General features: G+C 51.3%; 1 protein-coding gene across 1 annotated transcript in view; it reads right to left on the bottom strand.

The window, feature by feature from the left end:
- Window positions 1-19150, bottom strand: part of CC2D1B (coiled-coil and C2 domain containing 1B) — a 555234-nt gene that overhangs the window by 416106 nt on the left and 119978 nt on the right. Inside the window, exon 6 of the mRNA XM_086925080.1 lies at window positions 14191-14325. Within this exon, the coding sequence (XP_086781206.1) occupies window positions 14191-14325 (135 nt within the window). The remainder of the gene's footprint in view (window positions 1-14190; window positions 14326-19150) is intronic.

Here is a 19150-nt window from a genome sequence, read left to right on the forward strand (position 1 = left end):
CGTCGGGAATCCTCGTTGCAGTCTATGGAGCCTGAAAGAAGAAGTTGCTGGCAGGCGACCAGTGATGAAGTTCGATGTGACCCAAGCCTGGATCGGTGAAGATGGATACCTGTAAGCAGAGGGGACCAAGTTCTGAATCACTAGCCAGTCACCTCGACCAGGTGAGTGGGCGACGCTGGGCTCTGCAGTCTCTCGGACCAGGAGGCGTTGTCGGCGACCAGAATGGAGGTGCGAGCTGTCCCACGAAGGTATCTGCTGTCGACGTCGCTGGACCCAGGATCGGGGCAACAAGTCTTGGCAAATGCAAGCCCACGCGGTGGACTCAAAATGGCGTCTGGAGTGGACCAGGAGGGTCCGGGGTGCTCCTCTGTTGGAGGGGAGCAAGGGCCAGTCTGGAGCAACCAGACCGGCGGTGTTGTCGTCGTGGTGCGTCGTCAAGAGGGCTACAAGCCAGCAGGCAAGTAGCCGGACAACGCGGTGAGCAGCAAAGAGCAGAAGGGCCGCACGCAGATCTTGTGGATGCTGGGGGGCTGGACTTCGGTGCTGGAGCTACTCAGGGTTAGGGCTTCTCAAACCCCAAAGCACTCACTCGAGGATCCCTCGGCGGTCGTGCTGGATTAGCGTCGTGCAGTTCTGAAGATGGCCGGTCCCTCGAGGTCTCGTCACACCCACGGATCTCAGCTGGGCTGATGATGTAGGTAGAGGTCAGAGGTGCCAGGGAAGCCGGGTCTCGTCGTGCTGGCCAGTCGGATTCCGGAGGAAGGACGTGCAGCAAACCGCAGTGTTCTTAGTTGGTGCCCGCAGACGCAGGGTGACTACTCCTTAGTCACAAGGGAGAAATCTTGAGAAGAAGTCTTGAGTTCCTTTCGTAGAAAGTAGTTTCAGGATTCAAAGATGATCTAATCTGGAAGGGTCCCCGCTCCCACCTTTATACTAAAGAAAGGGGCTGGTACGGGACTAGGTCCTGCCCATGGGTGGGACCAGGAAGGGGGGTGGTTACACCCCTCTCCCATGCCGGACTTTCCCCAGCTCAGGGGCTGGTGTGCCCTTGGAACTGGTTCAAACTGGCAGATGCACAGTGAGCACCGGGGTGCCACTTGCAGTCACCTTCCTATTCAGCCCTGCCTACCTAGGATACACAAAGACCTGTCTGTGTCGGTGCTAGCACCGCCCCGGACAGGAAACCCTTTGTCCAAGCTCTCCTCGCTGGAAGGACTCCCAGCAGCAGGAGGTCAGACTTGTGTCTGTGGTGGCAGCATCCATTTTGTGATGCTGAGGCTCGAGTTAACTTTAACCGGGGTTCACAGTTACATACATGTCGTGTCCCTCTAGAAGGGTGGAATGCTAACCCCGTAGCCAGAATTGGCAAGGGGTTAGTATTCCAATTCGTATGACACCTTACTCGACATGTTTTGATAAAGCGATACCAAAGATAGCAAATAACAGCGAGGATTATAATGCACTTAAGAGTATATGGTACGCGTTATCATAGAACAGCTATTAGGACTTGGTTCCGCAAGCTGCAGACGGGCTCAGCTCATGCCAGAGCACCATCTCACATGATTCCAAGCACTCTGCCTTCAGGATTGTTAAGGCCTGCCATAGGAGTGACTGATAGGAATACATGTGTCCATTTCAGGGTTAGATATAGGTATACTATATCTAAAGCAAAGGGTGAGTACACCACTTTGCCCAAGCTGTCGTGCAGCCAGTTGTGTCAGATTTAGATGGCCAGCCAGGGGTGGCATAATACATGCTGCAGCCCCTGGTAGGCCCTGGGTACACCTATGCCCTGAGTTACAGGGTCTGATAAGGTGGCCCAGTACCAATTGGATATGTACCTAAGGTACATGGAATCCATTTTACAGAGAGAGCAGTAGGCCTGGGGTCCTGATTGGCAGGGTCCCAGGCCAACTATGTCAAAAACCAGCTAAAACACAAGGCAAAAAGTTGGGGGCAACCATAGTCAGGATCTACCTTCCTACATAACCCCCCCTCCCCCCAAACGAAAGGAGATAAGGCTATCCTTGTCCAGGTAAGCCTCTATTGCCTAAGTGGCCATATAAGGAAGGACCAGCTCTGGCTTGGTTTCCCCCGTGTCATGGTCCACTAAGCAACCCCTCACCCTACGGGTATCTGAGGGTCTCCACCATAGGGAATCTCTGTGTTTGGTGTGTCTTGGGAAAGTAAAAGGCTGATGCTGGGATGGAGTACTGAAGTGAGGCTCCTCTACCTTTGGGCTCAACTTCCTCCAATCACCATCCATCATGTGTGCCTTTCTTTCTGTAGCTGAGATGCACTGTGCTCTCAGGGTCAGCCTCTGGCTACCTAAAACTGGAGGCTGGGTCCCTCTGTTTGGCTTACTGGAGGGACAGTTCAGGTCTGGGGCCCTCAGGTCCCAAGTTTGGCTGTGCCCAACAGTGTCCAGCTGTGGGAGGTCCCTAGCTAATTTTAAGGGGGATACCTCAGGAGTTTTTTTTATTTTCACTGGGCTAGGATTACTAGCTTCAGTGCCCTTAATCTGCTGATTGGGGGGTTCTTGTGGACAGTTGGCCCTTTGGGGTCCACTGGCCTCCCTGACCTCTGCAGCCCTGGGCTGACTGAGGCAGGGTAGAGAGGTGCAGGCTACCTGCTCCAGACTGGGTCCCACCTTAGAAGGGTCCACTGCCATCAGGGGCTCTGCCAGGCTAGGCCTGACTACCTCTGGGGCAGTTCCTTCACCAGGGGTAGAGTCAGTTCCCTGAGGAGGCTGGCTCTCACCTAGTGTCTGGGAGGGGGAAGACTTTTCTTCCTCCTCAATGCTCTCAGTTTGGGTGGAGTGATCCATTGCTTCAGGCTTCACAACCCCACTTTCTGTCTGAGTAGAGGCTGAGACCATTTCAACCTTACCAACCTTTTCAGGAGGGCACTCAGTCTGTGTGTGGGCTGTGACTGTCACAGCCCTCCTATCCTGTTCTCCACAATTCTTGTGGAGAGGTCAGATCAGAGTCTACCAGGTGCTGGTGTAATAACTGGTTCTGACAATTATTTAAGACTTGCTCTCTCATAATCAGATTGTACAATCCTGTGTAATCAGTAACCTTACTACCCAATAGCCAGCCTTCTAGAGCCTTACTGGCACAATCAACAAAGTCAGCCCAATCCTGAGACTGAGTTTTCTGGGTGTCTCTGAACATCAACCTGTACTGTTCAGTTGTTAAGCCAAACCCATCAATCAGTGTATTCTTCAGGACTTGGTAATTGTTAGCATCCTCAGCTCTAGTAGTGAGGAGCTTATCTCTACCTTTGCCTTCAAAGGAGAGCCACAAGACAGCTGCCCACTGACTCTGGGGGACGCACTGGACAGTGCAGGCCCTCTCCAAAGCAGTTATCCATTTGTGAATATCATCCCCTTGTTTAAAGGGGGGCACTATCTTACTCAGGTGTCTAGTGTCTAAACTCCTGTCCTTTTCTCTAGGTAAAATGCTGCCACCAGTGGGGTCTACCCCACTCAATTTCTGCTCTCTAGCAAAGGCAAGTCTCTCTTTGGCCAGGGCAAGTTCTTCCCTTTCAATCCTCAGATTGACTTCCCTCATCTTAGCTTCATGCTCTCTTCTCTGAGGGGATGTCATCCCTCTGTGAGAAGAGGTCTGATAGCCATTGGCTCGAATGGATCTGTTAGAGCCTCTGGCTAGAGACCTAACTCGTCCATTCCCAATGTTAAGCCTGCCTGAAAGTGGCCCTGGGGGTCCCCCAAGTCCATTCTCATGCCTGCTTAAGTTGGTCCTGGTGAGTCTACTGACTTCTACCTGACCCTTTTCTGCCTCATCCCCTGACAACTCCTGTTCCTCCTCCTCTCCGTCACTAACTGTTCCATTGAGTTGGAGGTCAGGGTCCCCAAGGGTTCCCTCTAAGTGGGGCATGTTCCCATCTGGATTAGAAGGGTCTGTGTTAGCAGTCCTTCTGGCATCATAAGTCTCTAAGAGACCAATCAGGAATGGGATTGTAGGGTTAGAACCCTGTTTTAGCTTCCTGGAGGTACACACTTGTCTCATCTCCTGGAAGCTAAGAGCTGCATATCTTGAGACGACCTGTGGAGGGTCAACTGACACAAGGGGGGCCTCTGAGTTCCCTCCTTTGTCTGACATGCTTTTCTAGTGAAGTGTAAGTGGTGCACTTACCTACACTATTTGTTTGCCTACTGATCCCTTGCTAAGAGTTGTAGTCAGGGTGTGCTAGGCCCTGTTGAACTACAACAGCTGGTTCAGTAGAACTCAGAGTATTCTAAGCTAAGTTATATGTACCTTGGTACTTATGTGATCTTTCAAATGATATTCTTAGGATACGTGTGGTAAAACAACAGCAAGCTCAAATCCCACCGCTGCCACCAATGTGAGAAGTTGGCCTGATATGTAGTGCTCACTATTCTAGTGATCACTGTGTATCATTCCAAACGACCCTTATTGATGATTGGTTGTAAGTCAACCTTTAGACCAGCTATCCTAGTAGCATGGACAAGAGCAGTCTTTAGGCTAGACTCTAGAGGGCGTGTTAAACCAGCTGTTATACCATCATATATACCCCTTGAACACCAAGTGAAAGGATACCACACAAGTTGTTATGAAAATAAAAGAATATTTATTTAGAACACAATAGCCCTGGACTCTTTATGAGGACAGGGCGCTAAGCACAATACAAAGCTCTTAAAGAATTTCTGAAAGTCGCACAATTTACGCAAATGCCCGAGGGGCACAGAAAACCATATACTACAAAAGTGGAATGCGAAATACTAGCAGGTAAGTAACTAGTCTCAAAGGCTTTAGGATCGCTAGGACTGGACTACTGAACCTTCAGATTACGAGCAGGAGGCCTAAGGAGATCGGGTGCAGAGTGTGCACTCTCACGCGGGATGCGGGACAAAGTCTATGGATGCTAGATTTCGTAAAGTTAGTGTTATCGGACGAATCCGACTAGGTAGAGCTGAAACGAAAAGGATCTGGACACTTAGATAGTTAGGCTATGCTGGAGCACCGAAATGCTCAGGTTACCTAGCCCAGGGGCTGCGGCTGCATAGGTCTGAAAAGACGTCGGGAATCCTCGTTGCAGTCTATGGAGCCTGAAAGAAGAAGTTGCTGGCAGGCGACCAGTGATGAAGTTCGATGTGACCCAAGCCTGGATCGGTGAAGATGGATACCTGTAAGCAGAGGGGACCAAGTTCTGAATCACTAGCCAGTGATTAGATGGGCACCAGGATGGCACCGGACGAAGTCACCTCGACCAGGTGAGTGGGCGACGCTGGGCTCTGCAGTCTCTCGGACCAGGAGGCGTTGTCGGCGACCAGGATGGAGGTGCGAGCTGTCCCACGAAGGTATCTGCTGTCAACGTCGCTGGACCCAGGATTGGGGCAACAAGTCTTGGCAAATGCAAGCCCACGCGGTGGACTCAAAATGGCGTCTGGAGTGGACCAGGAGGGTCCGGGGTGCTCCTCTGTTGGAGGGGAGCAAGGGCCAGTCTAAAGCAACCAGACCGGCGGTGTTGTCGTCGTGGTGCGTCGTCAAGAGGGCTACAAGCCAGCAGGCAAGTAGCCGGACAACGCGGTGAGCAGCAAAGAGCAGAAGGGCCCCACGCAGATCTCGTGGATGCTGGGGGGCTGGACTTCGGTGCTGGAGCTACTCAGGGTTAGGGCTTCTCAAACCCCAAAGCACTCACTCGAGGATCCCTCGGCGGTCGTGCTGGATAAGCGTTGTGCAGTTCTGAAGATGGCCGGTCCCTCGAGGTCTCGTCACACCCACGGATCTCAGCTGGGCTGATGATGTAGGTAGAGGTCAGAGGTGCCAGGGAAGCCGGGTCTCGTCGTGCTGGTCAGTCGGATTCCGGAGGAAGGACGTGCAGCAAACCGCAGTGTTCTTAGTTGGTGCCCGCAGATGCAGGGTGACTACTCCTTAGTCACAAGGGAGAAATCTTGAGAAGAAGTCTTGAGTTCCTTTCGTAGAAAGTAGTTTCAGGATTCAAAGATGATCTAATCTGGAAGGGTCCCCGCTCCCACCTTTATACTAAAGAAAGGGGCTGGTACGGGACTAGGTCCTGCCCATGGGTGGGACCAGGAAGGGGGGTGGTTACACCCCTCTCCCATGCTGGACTTTCCCCAGCTCAGGGGCTGGTGTGCCCTTGGAACTGGTTCAAATTGGCAGATGCACAGTGAGCACCGGGGTGCCACTTGCAGTCACCTTCCTATTCAGCCCTGCCTACCTAGGATACACAAAACCCTGTCTGGGTCGGTGCTAGCACCGCCCCTGACAGGAAACCCTTTCTCCAAGCTCTCCTCGCTGGAAGGACTCCCAGCAGCAGGAGGTCAGACTTGTGTCTGTGGTGGCGGCATCCATTTTGTGATGCTGAGGCTCGAGTTAACTTTAACCGGGGTTCACAGTTACATACATGTCCTGTCCCTCTAGAAGGGTGGAATGCTAACCCAGTCGCCAGAATTGGCGAGGGGTTAGTATTCCAATTCGTATGACACCTTACTCGACATGTTTTGATAAAGCGATACCATAGATAGCAAATAACAGCGAGGATTATAATGCACTTAAGAGTATATGGTACGCGTTATCATAGAACAGCTATTAGGACTTGGTTCCGCAAGCTGCAGACGGGCTCTGCTCATGCCAGAGCACCATCTCACATGATTCCAAGCACTCTGCCTTCAGGATTGTTAAGGCCTGCCATAGGAGTGACTGATAGGAAAACATGTGTCCATTTTAGGGTTCAATATAGGTATACTATATCTAAAGCAAAGGGTGAGTACACCACTTTGCCCCAGCTGTCGTGCAACCAGTTGTGTCAGATTTAGATGGCCAGCCAGGGGTGGCATAATACATGCTGCAGCCCCTGGTAGGCCCTGGGTACACCTATGCCCTGAGTTACAGGGTCTGATAAGGTGGCCCAGTACCAATTGGATATGTACCTAAGGTACATGGAATCCATTTTACAGAGAGAGCAGTAGGCCTGGGGTCCTGATTGGCAGGGTCCCAGGCCAACTATGTCAAAAACCAGCTAAAACACAAGGCAAAAAGTTGGGGGCAACCATAGTCAGGATCTACCTTCCTACATAACACCCCCCCCCCAAACGAAAGGAGATAAGGCTATCCTTGTCCAGGTAAGCCTCTATTGCCTAAGTGGCCATATAAGGAAGGACCAGCTCTGGCTTGGTTTCCCCCCGTGTCATGGTCCACTAAGCAACCCCTCACCCTAAGGGTATCTGAGGGTCTCCACCATAGGGAATCTCTGTGTTTGGTGTGTCTTGGGAAAGTAAAAGGCTGATGCTGGGATGGAGTACTGAAGTGAGGCTCCTCTACCTTTGGGCTCAACTTCCTCCAATCACCATCCATCATGTGTGCCTTTCTTTCTGTAGCTGAGATGCACTGTGCTCTCAGGGTCAGCCTCTGGCTACCTAAAACTGGAGGCTGGGTCCCTCTGTTTGGCTTACTGGAGGGACAGTTCAGGTCTGGGGCCCTCAGGTCCCAAGTTTGGCTGTACCCAACAGTGTCCAGCTGTGGGAGGTCCCTAGCTAATTTTAAGGGGGATCCCTCAGGAGTTTGTTTTATTTTCACTGGGCTAGGATTGCTAGCTTCAGTGCCCTTAATCTGCTGATTGGGGGGTTCTTGTGGACAGTGGGCCCTTTGGGGTCCACTGGCCTCCCTGACCTCTGCAGCCCTGGGCTGACTGAGGCAGGGTAGAGAGGTGCAGGCTACCTGCTCCAGACTGGGTCCCACCTGGGAAGGGTCCACTGCCATCAGGGGCTCTGCCAGGCTAGGCCTGACTAGCTCTGGGGCAGTTCCTTCACCAGGGGTAGAGTCAGTTCCCTGAGGAGGCTGGCTCTCACCTAGTGTCTGGGAGGGGGAAGACTTTTCTTCCTCCTCAATGCTCTCAGTTTGGGTGGAGTGATCCATTGTTTCAGGCTTCACAACCCCACTATCTGTCTGAGTAGAGGCTGAGACCATTTTAACCTTACCAACCTTTTCAGGAGGGCGCTCAGTCTGTGTGTGAGCTGTGACTGTCACAGCTCTCCTATCTTGTACTCCACAATTCTTGTGGAGAGGTCAGATCAGAGTCTACCAGGTGAGTACACCACTTTACCCCAGCTGTCGTGCAGCCAGTTGTGTCAGATTTAGATGGCCAGCCAGGGGTGGCATAAAACATGCGGCAGCCCCTGGTAGGCCCTGGGTACACCTATGCCCTGAGTTACAGGGTCTGATAAGGTGGCCCAGTACCAATTGGATATGTACCTAAGGTACATGGAATCCATTTTACAGAGAGAGCAGTAGGCTTGGGGTCCTGATTGGCAGGGTCCCGGGCCAACTATGTCAAAAACCAGCTAAAACACAAGGCAAAAAGTTGGGGGCAACCATAGTCAGGATCTACCTTCCTACACACGGGGACACATGGTCATGAGGATATAGAATAGTGGGCTGCATGGTGAGAGCTTGGGAAGGTCTACAGCATAGTGTATGCCTTGATTGTGTGTATGCTGACCAGGTGGCCCTTGCCCACAAACCTATTCTACTGCTGCCATCAAATAAGAGGGTGGAGTTACAGCTGACGTATGTGCGCCTGGGGACAATTTGCAACGTGTTTCCAGACAGGCCATTTCAAACGCTGGGAGACCACTGCATGTTCGCCGCTGGACGTCATGCTGTACAGCTAAGGGTTAGCAGCAAATCTATACATAAAACGTTCCCCAACTGCCCTGCCCTCATGACTATATGCACTTGGGACAATCCTCACTTATACCTTTTCCACGAAGCTGGTCACCTGACTGTGTTCTACAATGCAGCACTAGGCACCTCTTGTTGCTCTTATGGCTCAGCTGGCTAGGCAGACTGCCTTGGGCATTGAGCTCTCACATGCACAATGGTAACACTGCTGTGCGCAAACTAGTGCCATGTCACCTAAATGCTTACTGCGCCTTATCCGTGTTAAGTATAGTCATAAAATGTATTGACAAGATGGCGATCTTGGGGGACTCCCAATGCAAGCGCTGTGGGATGGACGGAGCGGACTTCATACATTTGGCTTGATGGTGTGCTGGCCAGGCTGGATACTGGGCCAATGTCTTTGACTCCCGCAATAACCCGTCTGGACATCCAGCACGCAACGCAAGTAGCCCTACTGGGCTATGTAAAAGACAACACTCCAAATCTTCGGAAACTCCTTGTGATGCTACTCTTTCTTGCCCGGCGCCATGTGGCAATTCACTAGGAGTGCAGAGCTGCTCCAGGGATGGAGGAGTGGCTGGGAGATATAGTCTATTGCCAGGACATTCTATAAGAGTACTGACTGATGATGTTGATCTGCTCACGACCAGAAGATATTTGAGAGTCGCTTGTTTATTATCTGCCAATGCAGGAGGGTCCATGTGGAGGGGAGAGATGAAACGTCATTATCACAGAGTCCGAAAGGAGTGGGATAGATGAAGACAGCAATCCCCCCTTGGCAATATCCACTGCATGAGAACAGTTCAACCGGCTTTATGGTTAGACATTCAGAGCCTACTGGGACTAAAGTGTGGGCGCCTTGATTCTTGCAATAGATAATCCATTGGTGATGCAATATATATGACACCAAGTATGTTGTTCTGCATATGTCTGATGTAGGTCTCCTTTTCTAACATTAAACAAAAACGATTTAATTCAAAAACCTGTTAAAACTGGCTGTCCGAGCGTTCCACCTGATTAGCCAAAGTGTCCCTTTTCTTAAGTGTTTGTTTGTTTTAGTGTCCTTTGTATTCGCTTTTCTTAATACTTCAGCTGTATGTACTCATTTCTTGAATGGTTTGCCATTTGAACCTTTTATCTACCTTTTTGGAGGAGAGTCTCAGTATTGGCTACAGTATTACAGAAAAAGCCTTGGCTCAATACACCAGAATAGCAAAGTGCTATCCTGGAGACAGGGGTTCCGGGTTCTTTAAAAGAAAAATATCCATATTTAAAGAAAACAGAACCTAACATAGGGAGCCAGTGCAGACGTACCAGCTTCTGAAACACCCATACCAGAGAAACTACAGCATTTAAAACGTTGTTACCAGATTGTTTGGGAGACTGGATTGCATTTACCTAGCATTGGGTTGGTCTGTAGACATACTGTTTTACTCAAGGAGGGTTCCCTGTATTATTGTACAGTTTTCTAATGGCCCTTCTTCTCTTGATGTGGGTAAGGAATCCTAATCTCTGCATAACACCAACAACCATTTAATTTTGGATAATGTTCAGAAAATGTTTCGTTGGGGCAACAGAATGAACACGCCTTTTGTTAGGACCATTTTGGTTAAGTTGGAGTCATCAGTCCTTCTGAAATGCTTAACAGATACAATTGCAAAGGTATTGTGGCCGCTTTAAGAGATTGCTTAATAGATCTATATACAGCTTTAAGGAGGGTGATAAGGAATGGTTGTTACATCTGAAAGAGGAAATAACAATGGAGAACATTTGCAGAGAAGATTGATTTGCATATAGTAAGCAGATTTTCTATCCAATTATCGAATTACTAATGCACTGTAAGCAATAAAGAAAAGAAAACTGAAACAGGTTACATCCTGTTCATCACATTCTTTCCTCTTCTGCATCAATTTACATCACATTTCTCTATTTATCCTAATCCATAGCTTCTGGGTCACATTTGTAGCCTTACTAATTTTTTGGTCACTGCATAAATTTCTCAACTTGCTTCTCTTGCTGCATCCCATCCTTATGTACCATCAAGACAATCAATACAATTAAAGAGCTTTCACTAATAGACCCAAAATCTAAGGGACAATCCCTTAATGCAAGTCACGTGTGATGATTAGCACCATTAACAGCACTCCTTTTGTTAACTTATTTCATGCACCCTTATGCGACTGTGGTAGTCCTTCCTCTTAAGAATAAGAATTCATTTAGAACCAACATCTGCAGAGAGTTAGGCGGATACAAAACAAAGCAAGTTGAGGACCGAGTGGTGCCCAACTGAAGCAACAGCAGTTCTGAGAGAAACAAGATACAAAAGAGAAACAGTTGACAGCAACAGCAAGAAATTACATTGCCGTCTATTTTCCTAAAACCACTAACAGCTCAATATAGTCATAACTGTAGAGAGAAAATGTTTAATAAACATACATCCCAGCATAAAACAGATTAACAGAGCTGCAACTGTATCAGATCCACCAATGGCAAATCCACTAGATTTGGCTTTAATGGGCTAATGCATCCAAACAGACACGTACAAGTGATATTTGTGTTGCATGCATAAACTGGGGGCGCTGGTACCCTTTGAAAGTGGTGGGTCAAGTAAAGTGCCCCCCACTTCCCAAATTAAAAAAAAATAACAAAATAACAAAACACCCCCCCCCCTCCAAAATCCCAAAGTAAACCACCCCTCTCTCCAAAAGCTCAAAATAGAACACCTCTCCAGAAAAAAAAGCCCAGAATAAAACACCCCTCCCTGCAAAAGGGAAAAACACACTAGAATAACATTTTAAATAAATTAAATAAATAGTATTCTCTACCTCACCAACGACCCCGCCACCACCACCGCCAGAGCCAACCTCCACGAAGGGATGAAAGAGGTAGCCGGATGGATGAAGAACAGCCGCCTGAAACTGAACTCGGACAAGACGGAAGTCCTCATCCGGGGACCCTCACCCTCCGCCTGGGACGACTCCTGGTGGCCCCCCGTCCTAGGCAGCGCACCCAAACCTACAGACCACGCACGCAACCTGGGCTTCATCCTGGACTCCTCCCTCTCCATGACCAGACAAGTCAACGCCGTCTCCTCGTCGTGCTTCAACATCCTGCGCATGCTACGCAAGATCTTCCGGTGGATCCCCACCGAGACCAGGAAGACGGTCACCCAGGCCCTCGTCACCAGCCGTCTGGACTACGGCAACTCCCTCTACGCCGGAACCACCGCCAAACTCCAGAAGAGACTCCAGCGGATCCAGAACGCCTCAGCACGACTCATCCTGGACATCCCCCGTCGCAGCCACATCTCCGGACACCTGAGAGACCTGCACTGGCTCCCGGTCAACAAGAGAATCAGCTTCCGACTCCTCACCCACGCACACAAAGCCCTACACAACCAAGGCCCAGGATACCTCAACAGCCGCCTCAACTTCTACGCTCCCAAACGCCAGCTTCGATCGACCGGCCACGCCCTCGCCGCCGTCCCCCGCATCCTAAGAGCCACCACATGGGGATGGTCCTTCTCCTACCTCGCCGCCAAGACATGGAACTCCCTTCCGACCCACCTCCGCCTGACCCAGGACCACCTCGCCTTCAGGAAGCAACTCAAGACCTGGCTGTTCGAGCAGTAGCGGACCCCCCTCCCCCAGCGCCTTGAGACCCTCTGGGTGAGTAGTGCGCTATATAAATGCTTGATTGATTGATTGATTGATACTTACCCACAGCGGCACATCCTCCATCTTCCTTGGTGTTCCACATCTGACTTGGACGTTGAGTTCCCCTAACCAATCCAGACACTGCTCTCATGCCGTTAACCAGCATGAGAGAAGAGTTTGGATTGGATGGAGGAGGCTGGCTGCGCGCTCCTTCGGGCCCTGTAGGCCTGTGCTTTGTCTCCACCCATCTGTCTAAGACAGCTGAGAGGAGAGCACGTCACTTTGACAGATGCAAGACTAAGTGACAAGCGCACTTTGTAGCATCCAGCCAACCACTGCTTCTGTCCTTTGCTGCCAATCGGCAGCAGAGGATACGCCCCATAAGATTCTGGGCTGTAGGTCGACTGGTGCTGCAGTGCGCACTTCATAAAAATAAAACGGCAATGCTTTAAATTGCCATTTTATTTTTCCTACATGGCTGGCAGCAGGCGGGGGGAGGGGCGACCCTCCCCGCACTCGTGGAGAACCTGCCACTGTGCATAAATACTGTTGAGCATGTTAAAGCCACCCCTAATGGCTTTGCCAATGCTGAGAAAATGCGGAAAAAAATGCAAAAAAACATTGCTTTCTGGATTGAATGCATCTGAGGGTAAAGAACTGAATGTGACAATGTAATGACCGAGTGTACTTTTCATATGTAAAAGAGAGTTCAAAGAGGGAAGAATGATGCACCAAACAGCCACCAGCATGAGGTAAGAGAGTAATACTTGAAAGCGTTGGAAACAAAAGACCCTGCAGACAGATGCACTGTGAAGTCAGACAGACTTCCTAGACCTGGAGGGTAGAATGGGGCACCAAACAGCCTCCAGCATGAGGTGAGAGAGTAATACTGCTCTGGGTAGAACCAGGGCCCACTCTAGGTATACTCTAAGTGAAGGACAAGAAAAGACCCTGCAGACAGATGCACAGTGAAGTCAGACCTAAAGATGCCCTTGTAATGCGTTTTACTAAATAGAGGTTTACGATGGTCCCAGACGAAAAAACACCTAAATTATCAAATCTGCATCTAAACATGCGGGCTGTCTTAAACGAGGAGCAGAAGTAGGGCACGGGGCATTCCTCTTACTCATCATCCACGTACACACATACCTTAGTCGACACAGACTCTTACAGCAGGCATTGAAACAATGCACGCAGGCACCAGCACACACCTTGTAAACTACCAGTGCTATATTTATAACTTATAAGCCTTCCCCATGGCCCGGGAAAACTGCACATGCTGAGAAATAACTGGCGCAAACCTTACAAATGACATACTTATGAATCAAGAAGTTACACATCAAGGGTTGCAATTAGTACAGTTTGTTAACAGAATTAATTGCAGGTGTTAACATTACACAACCAAATGGCACTTAATGTATACAACTCTGAAAGATAAAAGTTTGAGTCAACGCAGCTGCAATTCCAACCCGTGACCTACCGGTTACTCACAGCTTCTTAAATAGGCGCATTAACGTATTGAGCCATCCGACCTACTTCAGGTGCCAGAAACTGTGCAGTTGCGCAGAGAAAGACGTGTGTACAAAAGAGGCCAGGAGAGTATGCCAAACTATATGATTCAGCAGGTGGGTGAGTAGTATGCAAGCCAACGTGTAAACATTATAGTATATGAAAATAACATATATTTAGATAGCCTTCATCTACATGTAACTCATCTGTTTAGCCTCGAGGTCTCAGTGACGTGCCCCTCCTGGGCCTGCGCTGGACACTTCTGATGTAGGACGTGCGCGGGGAACGCACAGCCAGAAAGCATGTGAGTGAATGAATGAATGACGGGTGCATACCTTCAGGCCCCGCTCGAACCGCCGGACCTTGGACGCGTCTCCGGCCTCCCTCGCGTTTCCGATGGCCATCTTGTAGTTTTCGATCCTGCTGTGAAGGGTCTGCTGCAGCTCCCCGACCACAGGGGCCATGGCGTCCTGAAACAGAGCAGAACAGAGGCTTGAGGACAGATCCTGTCAAGTAAAGCACACACCGCGCGAGCGCCGCTTCACGCGTCACAACGTGCACAGTTCTTGATCATCAAAAAGTCACGACGCTTCTTTCGCGCTTTGAACCCGAGGCGCGGCTCAGACAGTGGTGTCGCAGCAGCGCCGACGGAAAGACGTTGTTCGGTGGGAGGTGTGTGAAGAAACGGACGACCACAGAAAGCGCAGCAAGGTACTTTAGGGTCGGATGGAAACAGTGGGGCCTTTCAAACCTATTCCTGAGGTGGAACAAGGAATGAGGAAACCAGAAAGGCGGGGCGGCATTGGAGAGCAGGGCGTGAAGAGATGGTTTGGAAACCGCTGCCCTGCTCGCTTCTGGCCACGACGTTCCCTTTCCACTGTATACAAAAGTGTTATGGGTAATGCCACCGAGCCTGTGCACTGCTAAAAACTGCAAATATCTTACATTACTCCCATACCATGCCGACTTGTGCGACTGACCCTCGACCACACAACACTTTCTCCTCGTCGCAACCCTGGGATCAGCCGTACCGCTCTCTGCACAGCTCTAACGTGTTCACAGCAGTGGTGCAATGCATACAACCTTCCACAGCGACTCAACACAGGCTGTGTAAGGAAGACTTCAGGAGGCACTGGACGCAGCCAATGCGAAGATAGCCCGTTGTGGGTCGGAAGAGCCACACAAGTCCCAGAAATAAGCTGCAAAACAGCCAGAGTCGTCTGAAAGTCAAAGACATCTATATATATTTGTAGATATAGCAATGTGTTTAAAATGGGATTGCATCAATGGAGAATTAAGAGTTTTCGTAAGCTCGCTGTAGTCTACCAGGATTCTAAGACTTTTGACTGGCTGCTGTGTCCTAAGATTTGAAAAATGGAAGGAAAGTAGCAAGCAGGATTCCATTTAACACCTCAGCTGACTGCTGAGAACGGAAACCCTGGATATAGGGACCACACCAGGGCTTACCTTCCAGTGGTGCAGCCGGTGCAATGCATCTGGGCCCAGAGGTGGTTGAGGCCCCACCTAAAACCGCCGCTTGCGCCCTGAGAGGGCATCTAAATACCCATGCCGGAGTCCCCACGGAGAAGGAGCATTAAAGATGACCGTATACATTGAAGGGGAGGAGCTTCGCAGGCGGACAAGATGGCCGCGTAAGCTCGGAGCTCCGTGGACCCTCCGCAATAATCCTGCTTGAAATCCTGTTCCACGTAGCTGGATTCTGATTGCTGGCGGGTCACTGATGCGGAGCCTGCCTCCCGCTTCCGAATCGGAGGTTCCTACGCTGAGCTACGTCGAGTGATACCCCTTGCCAAGGAAGCGCCATTGTCTCCTCGGTCTCCGCCACTCCGCAAGACTGGGATGCGTAGTGCTGGGTGGTGATCCCCACTGGCGGAATCATCGATACTGCTGTGTCCCCTACCACTGGATTGGACTACACATCTGTCCTACAACCTCGGCGCCGCACATCTAAGGCTCGGAGCTGGGTGAGGTGGCCCCTCACCCTCATCGGACCCAACATGGCGGGCAAGGGCGACCCGGACAAGACGTCGAACAAAGGCGTCCGTGGCAAGTCCCAAGTGCAGCAGAACAGAATTGATAGATATGCTCAGCTACGCATCTCGCCTGCACCGGGGGCCTCAAATAAAGACTTCTCCTCTGGCCCGCCTGATGGGACCGAGCCTACCCTCAGTGACATTATAGGGGCCATCTCGGGCATACGAGCCGAATTACAGAAGCAACATGAGGTTTTGACTCACAAAGTGGGCACAATGGCAGTGGATCTCACCCTTATCAGAGCCGACCTGGGTAAAACCAACGATCGGGTGAAATCGTTGGACTTAAAAACTTCAAGCCTCACCACCGACGTCTCGGACCTGCAAACCGAGGTCCGGACTCTACGGCTCACTTCTGACCAATTCTCCAGGAGACTGGACGACTATGAAGGTCGTGCCAGGCGACAGAATGTCCGCATCATTGGCGTTCCGGAAGGGTCAGAAGAGGCATCGGCGGACCTGTTCGTTGAGGACCTGATACAGAACCATCTTACTCCCCCCGGGTTGAGCAAATTCTTCTCGGTGGAACGTGCACACCGGGTGCCAGGTGGCCCGCCGAAGTCGGGCGTGGCACCAAGACCCATCATTGCCAGGTTCCTCAACTTCAGGGATCGGGACGCAATCTTACAGGCGTCCAGGAGTCATGGACCGCTGCAGTACCAGAACTCTGAGGTGCACTTCTATCCTGACTTTACCAGGGCGGTACAGAGACAACGCCAGAGCTACGCGGGAGTGAAACGGCGACTGAGGGACATGGGACTCAAGTACTCGATGATGTTCCCGGCCAAGCTTCGGATCGAACATGATGGCCGTGCTCTGTTTTTTGACTTTCCGGACAACGTAAGCGAATGGCTTGACACCCTACCACATCGTAGCGACGGCCGGGAGGATAGCGAAAGGGGCGCTGCTGGTGGATCTGATTTGTGAGACTAGGCTCTACTACGAGAACATTGGCGGTTGGTGGTCCTGCAATCTGTGACTATCGTCCTCTTTCCAGTGTAATAGTAATTGGATCTCCTGTCGTTTCATGGGGGGCGGCGGGGGGTGTCCGTGGGGAATCCTCACTCCTTTTGCGGCTTTTTGTAGACTAGTTAATGGGGCGACAGGCACACTGCTGGTTGGGGGGGCTTTTTAGTCTGATGCAGGGGTGCAGGGTAGGGGATGTTCTGGGTCAAGTTCAAGTGTCTCTTAGTGTGTTTCTGCTTTCTTTCTTTCGGCAATGGGTTGTGTATACTGTTACATTCTTGTTTCTGCAAGGGTTTTTTGGGTCGGACAGGGGAGGGAGTCACGATGATGGGGGGTAGGAAATTAAAAGTGATCAGTTGGAATGTCAATGGGTTGGGTGACCGGATCAAACGGGGGATTGTGCTTCAAATGCTCAAACGTCACATGCCTGATGTGGTTTTTCTACAGGAAACACACTTTATTGGGAACTCATGTAAAGCGCTCAATCGCAAAGGGTACAAAATGGTGGCACACTCTGGGTTCTCTTCGGGCTCTCGGGGGGCGGGCGTCCTCATCCGGACATCCCTTCCGTTGGAGATTGACGTCACCACGATAGACGACAGAGGGCGCTATGCAGCGGTGGCTGGGCGGTGGGAGGGGCGGGCCCTCATCCTACTTTCGGTTTACGTCCCGCCTGGCCTACAGACCAGTACGTTCCAGGACCTTGGTGGCGCCATTTTAGCTCTGCCTGACGGCTTGCTGATTGTGGGGGGTGAATTCAATTCGGTCTGCTCTGGCTCCCTGGACCGACATCCGTCAAGGGACCTTCGCCACTCCCAGTTGTGGTTGCCCTCGTTCATAGAATCAATGGGCCTTGTAGATAGCTGGAGACTCCTCCACCCCACACTTCGTCAGTTCTCCTTCCTGTCCAGTGCGCATGGTAGCCTGTCCCGTATAGACTACATTCTTACCTTGGCAGCTCACGCTACGGCCGTGTCCGAAGCCCGCTTCTTGGCGCGAGGAGTCTCTGACCACTCGCCGCTCCTGGTCTCCTTTGACTTCGACATCCCCCCTTCGGATCGACCGGCAACGGTCAATCCCTGGTACTTTCGGAACCAGAAGACCCGCGCTCTTCTGGCCAAGGCTATTGACCTTTACTTCTCCGAAAACGAGGGTTCAGTTGGGTCGGCCGCGACCCTGTGGGAGGCATTTAAGGCCGTTCTGAGGGGCGAGGCATTCTCCTTAATAGCGGAGGCCCGTAGGAATAGAGATGCCGACCTACTTTGTATCGAGGAAGAGATCCTAAACCTCGACGCCCAGCTGGACCCCGAACCTGATCCAGACCTCCTACATGCGCTCTCCCTAAAGCAATTGGAATACCGAGATCTTGCTACGAATGCCGCCCAGACCCTGGCAAGGGAACAGCAGGGCCGTATTTACGATGTAGGAGACAAGGCCGGCAAGCTGTTGGCCTGGTTAGACAGAAGGGAGTTGGCCAGTCGGGTGGTACCTGAGATCCTGGGGGCAGACGGGAACCCTGTTACTGACCCCAACGCCATTGCCGAGTCCTTCGCCGACTACTTCAGGGGTGTTTACACATCCACTTCTGACTGCTCCGAGGCTGACTCGGCAGAGCTTCTCTCGACAGTGGATCTTCCCTGTCTCTCTGAGGCGGACCGCGATGATCTGGATAGAGACATATCTGCCGATGAGATTGCCCTCGCGATCCGCTCCCTGAGATCTGGCAAGGCGCCGGGTCCCAACGGCATCCCGGCTGAGCTCTACAAGATACGACCCGATGTGGTCTCCCCGCACCTCCGTAATATGTTCCTGGAGGCGCGAGATGCCGGCATTCTTCCCCTTGACCAGGGGATGGCCACTATTGTGGTCATCCACAAGGACGGTAAACCGAGAGATGTGTGTCGGTCATATCAGCCTATTTCCCTCCTGAACACCGAACCCAAGGTCCTCGCCAAATTGCTTGCCAACCGACTGGTTGGGGTCATTGGCGATTTGGTGCACCCGGACCAGTCGGGCTTCATTCCGCACCGCAACACTGCTCTTAATTTGAGGCGACTCCACGGCGCCCTGGCCAGGGTGCACACTCTTGCGGAGCCAGCAGTGCTGGCATCCCTTGATGCCACTATGGCGTTTGACTCCATCGAGTGGAACTACCTCTGGGCAGTGTTAGCTAAGCTCGGCTTTGGCCCGGTCTTCCTTAGCTGGGTAAAACTCCTATACGCTAGCCCAATGGCTAATGTATCCGTTAACGGCCGTCTGTCGACGTCCTTTGTCC

Source organism: Lissotriton vulgaris, chromosome 1_1 (genome assembly GCF_964263255.1).
Source record: "Lissotriton vulgaris chromosome 1_1, aLisVul1.2, whole genome shotgun sequence".
Classification (NCBI taxonomy): Eukaryota; Metazoa; Chordata; class Amphibia; order Caudata; family Salamandridae; genus Lissotriton; species Lissotriton vulgaris.